This window comes from Gadus chalcogrammus, chromosome 8 (assembly GCF_026213295.1).
Source record: "Gadus chalcogrammus isolate NIFS_2021 chromosome 8, NIFS_Gcha_1.0, whole genome shotgun sequence".
NCBI classification, from domain to species: domain Eukaryota; kingdom Metazoa; phylum Chordata; class Actinopteri; order Gadiformes; family Gadidae; genus Gadus; species Gadus chalcogrammus.
In genome coordinates this window covers 25,758,696-25,777,359 of record NC_079419.1, presented here as the reverse complement: position 1 = coordinate 25,777,359, position 18,664 = coordinate 25,758,696, and the positions used below count along the sequence as shown (strand labels likewise).

The 18,664-nt window shown below is 42.9% G+C and overlaps 1 protein-coding gene across 2 annotated transcripts in view; it reads right to left on the bottom strand.

Annotated features, from left to right (window-relative positions):
- The window catches only part of ubac1 (UBA domain containing 1), a 38,137-nt gene that overhangs the window by 10,566 nt on the left and 8,907 nt on the right, over positions 1 to 18,664 (bottom strand). The window contains exons 2-6 of one of the 2 annotated variants that reach the window (XM_056597490.1): positions 18,544 to 18,664; positions 18,362 to 18,435; positions 18,113 to 18,223; positions 17,902 to 18,004; positions 17,569 to 17,677 (exon numbers count right to left, since the gene is read on the bottom strand). In XM_056597490.1, coding sequence (XP_056453465.1) covers positions 17,569 to 17,677; positions 17,902 to 18,004; positions 18,113 to 18,223; positions 18,362 to 18,435; positions 18,544 to 18,664 — 518 coding nt within the window. The remainder of the gene's footprint in view (positions 1 to 17,568; positions 17,678 to 17,901; positions 18,005 to 18,112; positions 18,224 to 18,361; positions 18,436 to 18,543) is intronic. The other variant, XM_056597491.1, reaches the window with a different exon arrangement.

The window sequence follows — 18,664 nt, the reverse complement described above, 5'->3', positions numbered from 1 at the left end:
AGACATGTTGAATAGCTTTAATCAAGTGAGATATTTGAACACAGTTCAAAATGTTAAAATCGAATTGGAATAAAGCTGTGTGTGTGTGTTTGTGTGTGTGTCTTAAGAGAATGGCGGAGACATTGCGTGTGTGTATGTGTGTCTCTTTAAAGCCCAGTTCAGACCAAAGATTCACCTTGCAACGGCTTGCAACTGGCAACTCCTTGCGACGAGACGGGCTGTGACGTTCTAAAACTGGGCCGTTCACACTGGCTGCAACACGCTGCAACGGGCTGCGACGCTAGGTGGTTTCCATAGCAACTGTGAACGCTCTGGCACAGCTGAGAGCCGCAACATCATCATTTGCGTAGGTTAGGTTAGATTAGTTTGGTTTGCAATTAGTTTTATTTTTATTTTACTTGAGAGTAGGCTAGAGTTACTGTGTTTTGTCATTTTCCACTACATCTGCATTGGAGTAAATAGCTGGAGCTTAGTTAGTTTTGATTACCCGTTGTTGGATACATTGCATTTTCCGTTTGTTGAATTTCAGTTTGATCTGTCTTTGTTCACCATCGGCCCAACTACTAATTGGAGATGGATAACTTAATTATAAACAGGCCTAATTATGTTAGTGAGAGTGAAATGGTCGCAGTTTTTGCTGTGGCTTTAATCATGAAAAGGAGAGACGGCGAGTTGTAAAGCCAAGAATATGGAGCCGCAGTTGGGTACTTCAGCGGCAGAAACAGGGTGCCTACGCCAATCTGTTCTGTGTAGAGAGCTGGAAATCGGGGATATGTCAGCTTTCACCAATTTTACACGCCTGTCCCCGGTCCTATTCCATCATCTGGAGGATCTGGTGAGGCCTTTAATTAAGAAGACGAACACAAATTACCGGGACTGCAATTCAACCGAATTTAATTACCGAATTAAGTTCTCCTCCCTCTCCTCGGACCAGAAGTCTGCCATCTTCTGATCTTTTTATGCTGGAGTGGACAGTACGGTACCGGGACGGAGTAAGGCCGTGACGTACAAGTTGTTCTGTGCTGTGATTGGCTGAAGAGGAATAGTTAAATCGCCGCGTTCTAAAACTTGACCTTGCGATTTGACATGTTCAATCTCTGGCCACTCCTTGCAACTCCTTGCAACGGCTTGCAACGACCCGTTCACACCGCCCCTGCGACGTTCTAAAACCGTCTCGTTGCAAGCCGTTGCAAGGTGAATCTTTGGTCTGAACTGGGCTTAAGAGAATGGCGAAATGTTGTTGTTTAATGGTTTGAATGAAGATAAACGGTTGAAAATCAATTGAGTTACGTCTTAAAGGGTAATTCCGGTGTTAAATGGATTTGGGATATGTTTTGTATGATAACGAGTTGAAACGTTCGTTTTGGAGCACAAAAACCGCATGTAGACGCTTTCTTCAGTTGGCTGTTTTTAGCCGATTCTATCAAAACGCCATAAACTTGGAAAAATGGGGGCAGTGGTTATGGTAAAAACTAGATCACTATTTTAACCATATAAAAGGCAAAAAGTAGCCTGACACTTCTTTGGTAGTATAATAAGGGTCTTAACATATAAAAAGAGGCATTGAGAACTCTGTAAGTGTACAGATTGTTTATTAAAAAGGACATTTTATACACACAATACCATCAGTATGTGTTCGTCAATCTACCTATCGAGTCTTGAAAACAAAATGGCGTTGACGGGTGATCTACTGATGGTATTGTGTGTACAAAATGTCATTTTTAATAAACAATCTGTACACTTACAGAGTTCTCAATGCCTTGTTTTACATGTTAAGACCCTTATTATACTACCAAAGAAGTGTCGGGCTATTTATGGCCTTTTCAGTGGTTTAAAATAGCGATTTAGTTTTTACAATAATCACTGCCCCCTTCGTTCCGAGTTTATAGCATTTTGATAGAATCTGCTAAAAACAGCCAACTGAAGAAAGCGTCTATATGCGTTTTTTGTGCTCCAAAATGAACGTTTCAACTCGTTATCATACAAAACATATCCCAAATCCATTTTACACCGGAATTACCCTTTAAACAGTTGAAGTACCAGAGGAAATAAGAGGAAGGCTCCGCCATGTGGAAAAAGCTGAATAGTTTAAATAGTTGAAAGAGTTGAAAGAAGCTGAATAATAGCCAGCCGTCGTTAAAGAGCTGAACGTTTTAATAGTTGAATTTCTTTAGCTTCTGTAGCTGAAAGTATGGCGGAGGAGTTGAAGACCAAAAAACGTGCGGAAGAAGAATAAGAAAAATAAAGATTTCAATATCTAGAGTGTGAATGCTACAGCATTCACACTAATTATAATAATAATAATAATAATGATAATAATTAAAGCTGCAAGCAGCATTTTACGGGGGCCAAGCCTAAAACAGACCAATAAGACCCCGACAGGCCATTAAGACCCTGATGAAGACCATTAAGACCATTTTTGTTTGCATATTGTTGACGACGCTGGAATAGCCTTAGCTTTGCGAACAAACTTCCAAGACTGTACGTCAAAAGTCTGAGGAGTAATGTGTCTATAAAGTTTTCATTTGATTGCTTTAGCGCCCCCTATAGTCCTATTTTGATTAACTTTACCCTGGTTCACTTTCACCTATGCTGCTTTAAGTACACCAAGCTTGGTGATTATTGACTCAAGATAACCTCGCCTTTTTGCACCCAACATTGGATAGCATAGGATAGGATAACATAGGATTTCATGACAGTAGGTGAAAGGGGTCAGGAAATATGGCCGTCAAAAGTATGCCTTTTCAGTTAATGGTTATAGTGCCCCCTATGGGCCAATCTGGATTCAATTTGGAGAGGTTGCTTTTCGGTTAATTGTTATAGTGCCCGCTATTGTCCGATTGTCCTGAATACAATTTGGAAAGGTTCATCTTCACCCATGTGCCTTTGACTACACCAAGTTTAATGACGATTGAGTTAAGGTAACCCCGCCTTTTGGCTTCAAGAAAAATGTGGATGATTTTAAGGCACTGGCAGCCATGTACTTTTTTCAATGTACTTCATTTTATTTGAGCAGTTAGAACTTTGGTCCCCAACAGCCACTAAGTTGGTCCCCCTCAAATCAAACATTCCGTCTAGGAACTGTGGTCATTTTAGGCCACGCCCATCTCGATCCCACGCCCTAATTTAAAATATGTGGAATTCATCTTGTTCAGGATTTTATTCTGAACAACATTTGTGTTAGGAGTCCATCTTGATGCTGATGCAAGCATATAAAGGTCCCATGGCATGCTACTTTATGGATGCTTTAATATAGATATTTGTTGGCCCCTAACACAGTATTCGAAGACGTTCCCAAAATTCAGCCGAGGTGTAGAATTACAGCCACTACGAGCTAGTCGCACATCGAGCTTTCCGCGAACGCGCCGTTTCGGTGTCCGCAGCTTTAATGCAAATGAGGATGAGCGCGGCGGGTCAAGGAGGAGGGTGGGGGTGTGGCCCTGAGCACAGGGATGCAAACACATGTATGACAAAAAAAAGAGAGAGCTACCCGAAGTCTGAAAAAATATGACGGCATGATATCCTATTATCATGAGAAGGCCTATGCTATATGCTATATGCCTAGAAAGATAAAAAATATATTAGTTTCTCAGTTAAAGTGACTTTTTAAACTAAGTTAATTTATTTTCACACACACACAAACACACACCTCTGCATTGGATATGCGATCACAGGTACAGGTACTGGCAGTGTAGGCCTGGCACTGTCCCTGATCTTATCTGCTGCTTAGGGGGTTTCTGGAAGAGGGTTTCGGAGAAGCTGTGCAACACTTTGTGTAGTTATTGTTGTTGTCACTTTCCTCCGATGAATGTCTGCCTTACAGTGTGCATACAGGGCATGTACACCCCTGCTGGCATAATTAATTTCTTTAATGCAGAGTGTGCATTTAGCACATCCTTTTTTCTCAATTTCTTTGAAAAAGTCAGACAGTGGAAAGTTATGCTTCACTGAATTCACCTCAGTCGTGGCTTCTAATTTTATCCATGACCACTTCCAACTGCACTTGCACCCTGCGTCCTGCTGCACAATAAGTGCATCCTTCTCCGATATTTCCCACCACTATCCTCTGGCCGGTTCGGGCCGGGACTTTGATCAAGCGTTTTTATTTTTATCATCACCTCTAATCTGAGGAGAAATCTATGCCATAAACAGAAATATTATATTATTATTATTATATTATAGGCCTTTATTACACAGGTCTTCTCAATGTCGTGGAACGCTCCGTTCACTTTGGTAGTAGTCCGGTGACTTGTTAACCCCAGCGTCTTCCGTTGCTAAGCAACGTCACCTTCTTTGCAGACAATTTATTATTGCTCTGCTGATCAACACTACGAATGCTGGTAACGAATAAATTGCAAAAAGGCACACCATGTGAAGTTATTTTTTTAGTTTTGGCAAGTAGCCGTGTAATAAGCGGGATCATGTATAGAACGTCGCCGGTCATTATCGGGAAAATAAGCCCCTTCAGGGCGATGCAAGAAGCATCGCTGCGCGTCGGTGTACTGTTCGCCCTGTCGGGGCTTATTTTCCCGATAATGACCGGCGTTCTATACATTATCACTTGCATTTATATTTAGCAGAGTAGGCCTAGTAACAAATGTGTACAAAGTTACATAAGTGTTAAAATAAATATCGGGTTGAAATCGGGCTAGGGCTCATAATTACAGTTAATGTGTCGGGTCGGGCTCGGACAGAACGTGCACGGGCTTCGGGCCGGGTCGGGCTTGATTTTCTGGGCCGATCTAAGCTCTAACGTGCGCATCCAATATTTAACCTTCTGTCGACGCAACGGCAAGGGCTGTGATTGGTCCCCTAACAAAATCATTTCCGGAATCACTCTTCTTTACTTCGAAGGCTCGAGGGGTCTCAGTCAGTCAGATTACGGAATATTGACACGCGCGCCGATCGACCCCCCCCTACCCCCCCCCCCGCCCAAAAAAAACCTCTTCGGATCTGCACGGACCACACAGGTCCCAAAAATGTATGATAAAAAAGCGACTCGTGCCAAAAAGCGCGCCGTTTGCATGTCTGTGAGCAGCTTGCGGCCACGGTACCATGCACTCGGTTTACAGTGGATGTATCGCAATAGCGAGGCGCACACAGCCTTGGGCCGTGTTCTGTAAATATTTTAGAACACTCCGGCTGTTCCGGCGAGAGTCCTGGAGCTCTTTGTCTAAATGATAACATATTATACATAGATATATATTTCATATAATTTATATTATCACGGCCAAAAGCTGTGTGCGCCTCCAGACGATATTATGAATCTCAAACGACTGTGTCAGGTTTTCCGATGTCTCTGGTTCTTCCACTCAATATGAAGTAGACTGAACCAAGGAGAAAGGTGATTGTTGCCCACGATTGTCTCCCGCCAGAGCCCCGCTGCCCGCTGCCGAGGCAGCAGGGCTCCGGTGGGAGACAATAGCGGGCAACAATCCCTTTGTCCAATTCCTTGTCAACCATGGCTGAGATAACCCCCACTATGATTCTCGTTGGGGAAGTACCAGAGAACCCGACATGTTATGCACCATACAAAGAAGTGTACAACACTGGTGTTACAGTGCGCGCGCGCACGCGCACACACACACACACACACACACACACACACACACACACACACACACACACACACACACACACACACACACACACACACACACACACACACACACACACACACACACACACACACACACACACACACACACACACACACACACACGTATTTGTACCGAACCGAGTCAACGCTCCGTTGACTTGCATGGGCCTTCACAACTTCCGGTGATGAATAGCGTCCTCGGTTGCTAAGCGACGTCAACGTCTTTGGCGGACTATTTCTCTGCTGATCAACACTACGAATGCTGGTAACAAATAAATTGTAAAAAGACACACCGTGTGAAGTTATATTTTTGACGTGTCTAGTTCACCGTCATGCAGGCTGTGTTCAGTGAAATAAATAAATAAATAGCGATCTGTTTTCGGCGCATGTAGGTCTATCTGCCTAAGCCCACGTTGAAATAATTTTTATGTTGAATGTTGATGGCGCAGTTGTTGAAATCAACAGATTGATTTCACACTGTGACGCCCCGCTCTGTTCCTTGAGCGCTAGGCCTATTCCTCCCTCTGCCTGTAGGGTATTGTATGTTGTTTGTGTATTGTACTGCTCTCTTTGGCCTGCAGGAGGAGCTTGAGTGTTCCTGGCATAATGAGGGAATTGCGGGCAGCTGTGTTCGGACTGCCGGGGATATAGGCAGTGTCCTGTGGCCCATTCGCTCTCTCTCTCTAGACGCGGTTTGACGGCTGGACGCAGCGGTCGCATTGTGTTCTCTGCGCCCGTGTGTATTTATGGAAACTGCCTGTCAATAAATATCATTATTGTATTGAGCGTTACCCGACGGTGTCTGTTTCCCTATGTTCGACGCCTTTGAGCCAAGGCGTTCGTGACATTTGGGGGCTCGTCCGGGATCAGAAGATCCGGTAACTGTCTGCTTTAAGCAGTGTTCAAGGCCCATGTTGGCTGTGATAGCGACGTGCGGTAACTTAGACTAGCCTACTTGGAGTTCCACGGCCTGTTTTGGCGTGGGGTGAGTAGGTCTGGTGCTAACTGGCAAGTTTTTTTGTGAATGAAGCTGTAGTAGTGGGCGTGGTTCGAGCCTGCTGTGTACTCGCCTGGTTGTTAGGGGAGATCTGCGCTGTCAAGCGGTAACGTTAATTTAGGCACGATTTCATGCTTGGTTCTCGAACTGTCTAATAATTTTTGTTTTGCGGGGTGAAATCGCGGCTTTCATAGCGGGGTGGCTGGTTTCAAGAGCAAACGCTGTCCCCATTTAGAGCGCCTCCGCGCTGGGTCATAGGTTCCAGAGACGGAGTCTGGACCGGCGGTCACCGCTGCAGAGTAAGGCTGCATCGACTTTGGTCGGGATGGCTGGCATCTGACGGTATTGGTGGGTGTGCATTTCGTTTGTTCACTAATCCACGGTTCTTGGACTCCGTCAGAAAATAGGTGAGTTTAGGCGGGGGGTAAATGTTTAGGGGGACGCTCTGTAATTGGTTTTCCCTACTGTGCTAGCCGCGTTGAACATTGTTTAGATCGTATTTCTTTTTCGTTTGGTGGGTTGGTTATGAGCGCATTGGATGCGTTTTGGGAAGCTCCATCAGAGAGCTTGTTGTTAAAGCTAACGGTTAAACAGTTAATAGAGGTGGCCGAACGGTATTCAATTGAGATTACGTTGCCAAAAACTGCCAGGAAGGACCGTTTGGTAGATTTGATTTGTGAGAGTTTAAAGGTAAAAGACGTGTTTCCCTTCTTTTGTTCTACGATTGTTGATCCAGTTATGGAGCAATCGCCCGGTCAGAAATCTGAATCAGCTATGGCTAGTGTGCTAACTTTTGAGGAGCAAAAAGGTATTTTGCAAATGCAACTCGAGCACAAGAGATTTGACGCGGTGGAAAGGGAGCAGGAACGTTTGTTGGAGCAGGATAGATTACAGTTGGAACGTCTTCGCCTGGACCTGATGGCGGAGGGGAAATATGGGAATTCCAAGCAGCCATCGAGTCTTGCGAGTATGGTTAAGTTTCTCCCTAAGTTCAATGAGAGGGACCCAGATGTGTTTTTTTCCCTGTTTGAAAGTATCGCTAGTGATCTGGAGTGGACTGGTGCGGACCAAGTTTTGTTGTTGCAGACTGCCTTGTACGGGAAATCCCAAGAAGCGTATGTCGCTCTGTCCGCAACCGATCGGAAAAGCTATAAAACTGTGAAGGAGGCGGTGCTGAAAGCGTACGAGCTTGTCCCTGAGGCTTACCGACAGCGTTTTCGGAATCATGAAAAGTCGGAAAGACAGACATATACTGAGGCAGCCAGGGAGCAGTCCAGTTTGTTCCACCGTTGGCTTGCAGCTGAGGGTGTTGATGATTTTGATTCGTTGTGTAATTTAATGATTGTGGAGCAGTTCAAGAAAATCTTGCCCGAACGGGTGGCTACTTATGTAAATGAACATAAAGTAAAAACTGTCTCTGAGGCCAGTTCTCTTGCCGATGGCAAATCATAAAAGCCTCTCCCTGTGTCATTGTGTGTGCGTGTATCCGAAGTGCGTGCGTGCGTGGGGGGTTCTTGATTGAGCGATTTTCGAATATTATTTGAAAAACGAGCTGTGCAAACCCAGATCACGACACTATTTCAACAACCCCTGTCTGGGAATTCAGAAATGCAAATGCCATAACCAAGTTTATTGGTGTTTTCATTGCTGCTGATCTACGGCCATTCTCTGTTGTTGATAAACAAGCAGTTTTTTTTAAATGTTCCCCGTAATTATGAACCGTACCGTACCGTGACTTAAAAACCGAGGTACGTACCAAACCTTGACTTTTGTGTACTGTTACACCACTAACACACACACACACGGTCGTAGCTCATTGTCTCTATCACAATGGCGAGGCTCACACAGCTTTTGGCTGTATTCTGGAAAAGCTGTATTCTAAAAGTGTGAGAGAGTGAGCCCCCCCTCAGAGAAAAAAATTCAGCTGAGCCCCCCCCCCCCCCCAATTTTTATTTCTAAATACCTGTGTTTTGAAAGCTATTTTAATTATTTTACACATTTCAAACATCTCCGATCATAATTTTAAAACATTTGGAACATATTTTTGAAACATTTGAAACAATTTTTTTAGATAGTATTTGCAGATAGTATTGAAGATACAAGTGTGTAGATTTGTTTATGGTTTGAACGATGGTAAACGGTTGAAAAAGGAATGAGTTACGATGTCTAGAAGTAGGTGTATCAGAATGGGCTGACGTCTTCAATGAAAACAGCTGAAAACGAAGCGGTATGAAACTAAAACTGTGATTCTGAAGACATTTTAAATGATATCGAAATTCTGTTTAGATATTATTGAAGATACAAGTGTGTAGATTTGTTAAATGGTTTGCACGAAGATAAAAGGTTGAAAATGTATTTAGTTATGTTACTTCTACAGTTGAAGTACGACTGATGATTTGAATCATCGTCTTTCAGGGTTTTTTTCAGGTTTATTTTTTTCTCACGTCGCGCCCCCCCTGAAGAACTCTGGCGCCCCCCAGGGGGGGCGCGCCCCACAGTTTGAAAACCACTTTTCTAGACCACTCCGGGTGCTCCGGCGGGAGTCCTGGAGCTCTATATCTAAATATTATCATATATACATAAACATTATTATTATCCCGTCCAAAAGCTGTGTGTGCCTCCAGACAATATTATGAATCTCAAAACGACTGCATCGGGTTCTCCGACATCACTGGTTCCTCCACTTCCACATCAATATGAAGTAGACTGAATGTCGACATGGAGGAGAAAGGGATTGTTGCCCTCGATTGTCTACTGCCAAAGCCCCGCTGCCCGCTGCTGGGTCACCACCGTCTCGGAAGTGGGCAGCGGGGCTCCGGCGGGAGGCAATCGCGGGCAATAATCCCTTCTCCTGCATTACGCGGTTCATTTACTAAAGGGAGTCAAAGTTAAAGTTCCTTTCCCCCAATTCCTTCTCCACCATGGTTGAGATAACCCCCACTACGAGTCTTGTTGTGGAAATACCAGAGACGTCAGAGAACCCGTTGAGTTATGCGCCATGACACCAACAGCAGAGCGCTTATCAAAATAACAAAGAAGTGTACAACAGTCGTAGCTCATTGACTCATTGGCGGGCCAAATTCTCCGGGCGGGCCCCTTATGACGACATATGGGGCCAAATTCAAAATCCGAGCGTCTGAGCTTTCATTTTTCAAAGGCGGAGCAGGATACCTAGTGCTCGTTTTAAACCCAACGCCATTTCTAGCCACTGGGGGACCATAGGCAGGCTAGCGGAACTCATATTAATGTTAGAAAACCTCAAAAAGCAAATTTTCATGCCATGGGACCTTTAAGTCTTTACGTGTTTTAAACCATACCCTTTTTCAGAAATGAATGGCTCCTGGGTGCTTTTATCTTTATTGTACAGACTTCATGTCTGATTGAAGACATAGGTCCAAAGATGATATGTGCTTTTTTTTCTAAGTCTAAAAAGGGAATTTTGTGTTTTTAACTAAATTCAAGATGTCTGTAAATCTATCCAAAGAAAGTCATAGGTTCTTGAGGCACATTTGTTCAGCATGAGGATGTATGCGTGTGAACAAAGTTTCATGACTGTAAGTCAAAGCAGTTACGAGATAGGTTTGTTCAAAGTTTGCATTTTTGGACTGTTGCTATAGCGCCACCTTTGAGCCAATCAGTGTACTATTTGCTCTCGAGTCAGCCTCTACAGCTGAAGATAGTTTTATCAAAAGCAAGCGGTTTAGGCTGTGTAAGTCAAATTTGGCGGAATAATAAAACTAACCACAATAGATTGCCTTTGCACTTTGTGCTAGGCCCCCTAATAAAATATATGGAAGAACTTTGCTCATGATTGCCAATTAGCCAGCTTAAAACATTTTACTAAAGAAAAGTTGAATGGCATAAATCAGGGGAAAGATTTGAACAGAGTTTTGACCGTTCAACAGGTAGCTCTCATGTGCATGTGACTAATTTGCCATTACGTGACATGCTGCACGCATATTTTTTTCTCTCCCCGCCAATATCCAATATCCAGCCGGATTAGCCAGTCACTGAAGTTAACCCTGCCGCTGAAGAACCGGTTCCTGCCACTTCAAGAGTCCACGAACGCGCCTGCCACCCGTGCACCCCTGAGCCCCGAGATGCGTCGGGACGGACGGTGCGGGCAGAGACGGAACAAGAACCAGTCGCCATGGAGGCGAGCTGCGCATGCGTTGGCCACCTGTGCACCCCTGAGCCCCGAAATGTGTCCGGACGGACAGTACGGACAGAGATGGAACAAGAACCAGTCGCCATGGAGGCGGGCTGCGCATGCGTCTGCCACCGTCACCTCAAGCCAACAAGGGCCCATCTCACAGAAAGCAGATGAACCAGACACTCTGATTATAGGAGACTCAACCATCAAGGATATAACCGGTAAGAAGATCAAAACATGCAACTTCCCATATGGAATGGTTAGTGATATCAACCAGAAACTAGCCACAATCATATTGGAAAACCCCAAAATCTCACAGATTATTGTGCATGCAGGATTTAATGATATTCAAAGAGAACAGTCAGAACTTCTGAAGAGGGATTACACTGATCTATTGGATGCACTGGACAAAATACACATCAAGTCATTCATCAGTGGACCCATACCAGCAGTTGACAGGGAAAAAACAGATTCAGTCGTCTACTTGCACTGAATACATGGCTTTCCAGAGTCTGCAATGAAAGAGGAAGGGGCTTTATTGACAATTTCAACTTATTCTGGGGGCGCAAATATCTTTTCAGAGCAGATGGCCTACACCCAAACAGGTTAGGCTCAAAACTGTTAAGGGACAATCTTCTCTTCTCGCTTTCCCACAAATCTCCATGGTCTGACGCACAGGCCACAGTCAGAGCACAGGTTGAAAAGAAACAAGACTACAGCCTCCCCCACACATCTACTCTGCCACTATCTGACACACAGATAGCAGACAGCCCACAGACCTTGAAGAGAGACAACAGCCCGCCCGACGCCATCGACACTGTGCCTTCCCCCATCGCTGACGCTGGCTTGGCGAGGAACGGCCACCCCCCTCCTCTGCATTCCCCCATCGACGATGACCTCCAGCCTCATCTCTCCCATAGCCACAACAACTCCAGCCCCAATGTCTCCTCCCTTTGCGATTTTCCAGCTGAATTTAAGAAACTGGAATATGTTGGCATCAAACTTGCATCTGTGTCAATGATAGCATCGCCACGTCATGGCCACAGGCTGATAACACCCAAGAGGATGGCTCCCCAGCCCCCGCCCTGTACTGATAGTAGTCCTGAGTATTACTGAGACAAAAAAGGGTTCAGCCGTAGACACAGTATAAAGGAAGTTTCACATAATCTGCTGAACCCAAGGTTGCCTACGTCAAAACAGGGCAACTTTTGCATTCATGCTGTAACCACTAAGAGAGTAAACAAAGGGAAACTTAGACACACTGCTAACCTCACAAATCTCATATCTATTGCCTCCAAACCAAAAAGCACCTTAAAGCCCATCAACAACACCATCAGGATGGCTCTACTTAAAGGTTGGGTATGGTATTTGCGAAACGCCAGCAGATTTTGAAAATACACAACTCAAATGGTCCAACCCCCTCTCCTTCAATGCTGACTCTGACTCCACCCGTTCCAAGTACCTGGACGCGCAATCATGCACGAGCGCGAACACAGATGCGCGAGAGCGAGCCTGGCTAGCGTAGGGTTTTCCTTCTCTTTGCTGGTGGTGGTGGTGGTGGTGGTGGTGGTGGTGGTGGTGGTGGGGATGGTGGCGTCTTGTCTGCCATGGAAATTGTCTTCTACTGCTAGGTCCAAATGTTGATTAACTAGTTCCAGTAGCTACCGCAGGATAACAACAAACAGGAGCTTGCTCTGGGTCACGAGCTCTGGGTCACGAGTACTGCACGAAGGGGTCGCACGCGGGGGAGGGGGAGTGCAGTACGACCGTTTGATTGACGTACTTACTGTCCAATGCAACTCGGTGGCTCTGGAAATCATTGGCTGGAGTTTTTCGAGCCCTGCCCGTTCCACAGATGATTGACTTGTTTAATTTTCATGTCAGTACTTCTAACTGAGTGGCTGTAAGTGGGTTATGATAAGGATTTCAAGTAATTTTGCAAAAACGGCCCAAAAAGCGAATTCCATACCCAACCTTTAATGTTAGGTCTCTTAATAACAAATCATCTTTAGTTAATGATTTTATTACCACTTCTAAACTGGATTTTATGTTTTTAACTGAAACATGGCTGGAACAAAATAACAGTGCAACCGTTCTGATAGAGACAGCTCCTCCCAACTATAACTTTTTGGATGCATGTAGATCTGGAAAAAGAGGTGGAGGAGTTGCTGCTGTAATTAAAAATGTATTTATGGGGAAACAGATGTTATTTGGTGATTTTCCATCATTCAGATACCTTAGTGCTGTATTGAAATGCTCCCCCAGAGTTCTCCTATTAATTATTTACAGGCCAAATTTGTCCCACATATTCTGCAAATTTTTTCGATGACTTAATTATTGTCTAGCATCTCCACAGAATTTGACTGTCTAGTTATAACAGGTGACTTCCATTTTCATACTGATGATTTGAATGACAAGTGTGCAAAAACACTTTTTACCATTTTGGACACATTTGAACTGTCTCAACTAGGGCTGGGCGATATGGACAAAATCTTAGATCACGATATGAGTAATTTTATATCACGATATGGTATTTTTGAAGTAAATTAAAATAATAAAAATGGCTTAAAATAACCATACTTCACATTTGATCAGTTTTTTCTTTTATTTTGAACTTGAATTTCCATGCTTACAAAGGAGTAAGTAGCGAACAATCTGTCATTAGCTGCAGTGTCATATAGTGCAAACATCTTGTAAACATTGAACTGTTTTTTCAATTCAAATAACATTTTTTTTTTAAAGGTGTGCTTCACACCTGCCTGGCTGTCAGTCAGTGCACTGTAATATAAAATAAAAATCACAGCATCACACAAATATTTTAAATACTAATTATACACTTATAAAATAAAGTTATGTGCTGTGCAAATAGCTGGTGGTAAAAATAGAACTGTTTCTTCAATACAAATTAGATTTTTTTCAAGTTAACAGGTGAGTCTCACACCTGCCTTGCTTCAGTCAGTGCAGTGCAATATAATTTTTATTTATTTTTTTTCTCTCGGTATAAACGATATGGCCAAATCTCTCCAAGTAGACACTTTCATATCGTCCACGGTATGATATCGTCATATCGCCCAGCCCTAGTCTCAACATGTGAAAGAGGCTACTCATTGTAAGGGGCACACTCTAGACCAGGTTATCACAAAGGGCCTCAATGTTTCTGATCCCTCTGTGACTGATCCTTCCTTGTCTGACCCCTTTTGTGTTTTCTTTAACATATCTTTTATTCCCGACATAGAGACAAAATCCAATACTGTCAAAAAACGGTATATCAATGAAGATTCTAATGTACTTTTTAAAAAGGCCATCTTCTTGCTACCACCTCTCAAAAAATTTTTTTGAAAGTCATAGATGTCATTGCACTTTATAAGGCTAAAACTATTTCTGGAAAGCAAAAGGCACCCTGGAGAAAAGCTGCTTCTGTAACAGCACAGAAAAAAGAATGCAGGAAGGTTGAACGCATCTGGCGTAAAACAAAACTTCATATTCACCATGATATCTATAAAGAGAGCCTCCGTGCCTACAATTTAGACTTAAAAAGTGCGAGAGAAACATTTTTCTCCAATATCATTAAAACCAACACTAATAATGCAAAAACCCTATTTGCAACTGTTGACAGACTGACCAGCCCCCCAACACAAATTCCACCTGATCTCCATTCCACGCAGAAATGCATTGAAGGCATCAGACGCGCCATCAATATCTCCACTTCAAACAAAAATGTTGGACTACCACCCTGTTCAGGCAAAAGTAACGTGGCAAGGATGGCATGCTTTAATGTTATACTCTCAAAATATTGTGGAAACTGTGACATAACTAAAGCCATCCACCTGTTGCCTTGATACTTTACCTACCAACCTCTTTAAGAATGTTTTCGACTGCCTAGCAGTAGACATATTGCAGATAGTTAACAACTCTCTCCAGTCAGGCAATTTCCCAAAAGCTTTGAAAACTGCAGTTATTAAACCCCTTTTAAAAAAGCGGAGCCTAGATGCCTCAATTATTAACAACTACAGACCAATATCAAATCTATCCTTCATAAGTAAAATCATTGATATTTCCTCCAGCAACTTAATCACTTCCTGGCATCAACTGGTTGCTATGACACCTTCCAATCAGGATTTCGACCCCTGCACAGCACTGAGACCGCCCTTATTAAAGTTGTAAACGACATCTGTCTTAACACAGACTCTGGCAAAACTTCAATACTAATGCTACTTGACCTCAGTGCTGCATTCGACACTGTAGACCAGGGATGGGCAACTGGCGGCCCCCGGGCCGCATGCGGCCCGCGACCCGCATGCCCAATCAGCCCTCACATAATAAAAAAAAAAAAAAAAAAAAAAAAAATTATAATAATAATAATAATTGATCGAGTTACAGAAAACTCGTTCAAGAAAGATGAGAGAAGAATTCATAGAATTCAAAGGCAAACCCATGCGTCTAGTTTGCTTAGAAGCGATATCAGTCATTAATAGATATCCACTTAAGTCGCCACTACAACTACTACAACTGCTTGTTGGGTTTGAGTTCATTGAGTTGTTGCACTTAATGTTGGGCCACTGTTTTCCAGTTTTTTTACTTCATTGAATGATGATGTATGTGAGCCCTTTGCACTGACAAAAATACTGACCATTCATGTGGCTGTTTGAGCATGGAAAACATGAAATTAATGTATGTTGGTTCAATTAACATACCGTACATAGGTTATGATTCTGGACGATTTTTTAGGTAGTGGCCATCGCCAAAATGCACCAGAATACAGGAAATCATCTACCAAATTCAAAATTATGTAGCTTCTCTCAGCTCACGTTTAGTTGAAGTGTGCAGTCATGTGGCCCTCCGATGGTTATGATAAAAAATGTGGCCCTCTTTATCATGAAAGTTGCCCTGCTGTAGACCATACATTACTTCTGGACAGGTTAGAAAACTGGGTGGGGCTTTCAGGCACAGTCTTAAATTGGTTCAGGTCCTACCTACAAAATAGGAACTACTTTGTTTTCCATTGGTGACTTTGTATCAGAATCAACCAACGTGACATGTGGAGTCCCACAAGGTTCAATCTTAGGACCCTCTTTATTCAACATCTAAATGCTCCCACTAGGGCAAATCATGGAAAATAACAATATTGACCACCATTGCTATGCTGATCACACACAAATCTATGTATCGCTATTACCAAATGACTATCGGCCCATAGATCTGCTGTGCCAGTGCATTGAGCAAGTGAAAGAATGGATGTGCCGAAATTTCCTTCACCTAAATGAGGACAAAACAGAGATAATTGTATTTGGTTCTAAAACGGAAAGGCTTAAAGTAACCCAACACCTTCACTCTCTGTCCCTGAAAACCTCAATCAAAGCCAGAAATCTAGGGGTTATCATGGATTCAGATTTACATTTCGACAGTCACATCAAATCAGTTACAAAATCGGCATACTATCACCTTAAAAATGTAGCAAGACTTAAGGCTGATCCATACCTCCGGATACGGACAGTTTCGTCCGGTCCCGGAGGTGTTTCGTGGGAACAATAACAATAAACTATAAAATAAAAATGTCAGGTATATAGTATAATATAAGTATATACAAATACAATATATATAGATATATATAGATGGATGGAAGGATGGATAGATGGATAGATAGATAGGACGAAACACCTCCGGCACCGGACGAAACTGTCCGCATCCGGAGGTATGGATCAGCCTTTAGAGGGCTCATGTCCACCGAAGACTTACAAAAACTTGTACATGCCTTTATCAATAGTAAGCTTGATTACTGCAATGGTCTCCTTACAGGTCTCCCAAAACAAACTGAGGAAGCTTCAGCTTGTTCAGAATGCTGCTGCTAGAGTTCTAACAAAGACCAAAAAATTTGAACACATTACACCAGTTCTGAAATCGTTACATTGGCTTCCTGTAGGTCAGAGAATTGATTTTAAAATCATGTTGCTAACCTATATATCCCTACATGGTTTAGGCCCAAAATATTTAACTGATATGCTTCCACTAAATAAGCCTTCTAGACCACTAAGATCCTCTGAGACCAATCTGTTAATTATCCCCAGAGTAAACACGAAACATGGGAAAGCAGGATTTAGTTACTATGCAACAAATAGCTGGAATAAACTCCCAGAATATTTAAGACTTGCCCCAACTCTGAGCACCTTTAAAACAAGACTGAAGACTTTTATGTTTGCTTTAGCTTTCTGCTAAATCTTAAATACATTGCACTTTCTAAAAAGCTTTTTTAACTTTGCCTTTATTTTCTATTTTAATACTAAAATGCCTTTTTAACTTTCTATTTTACCCATTTCTTTGCATATGTTTTCTTTTACTTATCTTATCTTTTATTTTATTTTATTGTATGACAATGTTTATATGTGAAGCACTTTGAGTCTGCCTTGTGTATGAAAAGTGCTATATAAATAAAGTTGCCTTGCCTTGCCTTGCCTTACACTCCCTCTGTTGTGAATCACTTACGAGTCGTGACTCACAGTTTGAAAACCATAGAGCTTACACCTTAGAGCTGGGAGAAGCGCACTAAACTACCCGGCCTTCTTAGTCCAGATCCTGATAATCAACATGTCTAGAAAGCCTACGTGTAAGGCCTACTACAAGAGTAAGAGTTATGAGCATTACAGAATGTATGCATTTATTTTAATTGAATTGATGATGCATATGAATCATATTCCTTTCTTTAAAGAGAGGGGGGTTGATCACTGGGGAACGGGATTTGATAAAGTGATATATCTTTGTACTCAAAAAGCTTTTAAATAGAAAAAAAGCAGAAAGATGAAATACTATCAAATCTCAACTCACTGGTTCAAGCGAAGAGCTTTGATGGCTCTGCTCTCAGGGAAACCCATCTCCGTCAGCTGATGGAGTGCCTGTTCATCCACCCGGTCCTCATCGTCCTCATCCAGCATGGCTAGAGGACACAGACAGTCACACACTGAGACCCACACCATCTAACCAAAGCAAGAGCATTTCTCCTTCCATTAAGACAAAATCCAGTAAAATACCCTGAAATTAAGGTCAATGTGGAGGTCTAGAGATGACAATTAGCAACATTTGGCATTAAAAGTCAACCAAAATGAAAGAGGTATTCTGAACCAGTCATCATGCAGAGGATTGTCCTGATTCTAGCTTTACCGTTGGCCTTTTTGAACAGTTCCACTGCGTCCGGGTTCAAGGCCAGCAGCTTCTGGGCCACCTCGATCAGAGATACCAGGATCTTCCTGAGCTCTGTTTGAAACTAGTAAAGCAAACAAACACGCAGAAAAAGTACATACAATTAGATCATCTTCAAATCATTAATGCTGTTAATCCCTTCCCAGAACTTGAGGCTGCGTATAATCCTCACGTCTCGGATGTTGTGCTGGGTGACCGTGCGGTCGGTGTGTTTAGTTGACAGGGCGGCGGTGGCTTTAAGGATAGCATCCTTGTCTGGAGCCTTGTTCTCCTGCTTCTTCTGCTGGGGGCAAACAAATAACCATATGTCATCATGAGCTCAGAGCATCACAGCAAACATAGGCTCATTCTATTATACAACTGAAGACTTTCCCCAAATATCGACATTTATTTTCATAAACTGTAGTTCAAAGCTGGAAACCTTTTCATCTGCAGATATGTCGGACATCTTTGGTGGTGGAGGGGGTGGTCTTTTCTTTATCAGCAGCAAAACATCTACAAAGGCAGTTAAACGGGTCTAAGCAAGTATAGCAGTGCATGGAAAGGTTACTTGACTTCTGTAGCAACGGTGACATTAAATGACAGGGAGAAGGACCAGCATACCTCTATCTTTGATGTTTTCATCGTTGACCGTTTTAGTGTCTGTGAGGATACGCTCTGAAGCAGCATGGATAAGTTTATGGTGTGTCAGTGTTTTCAAGTCTTCTAGACTTCCGTGCACATA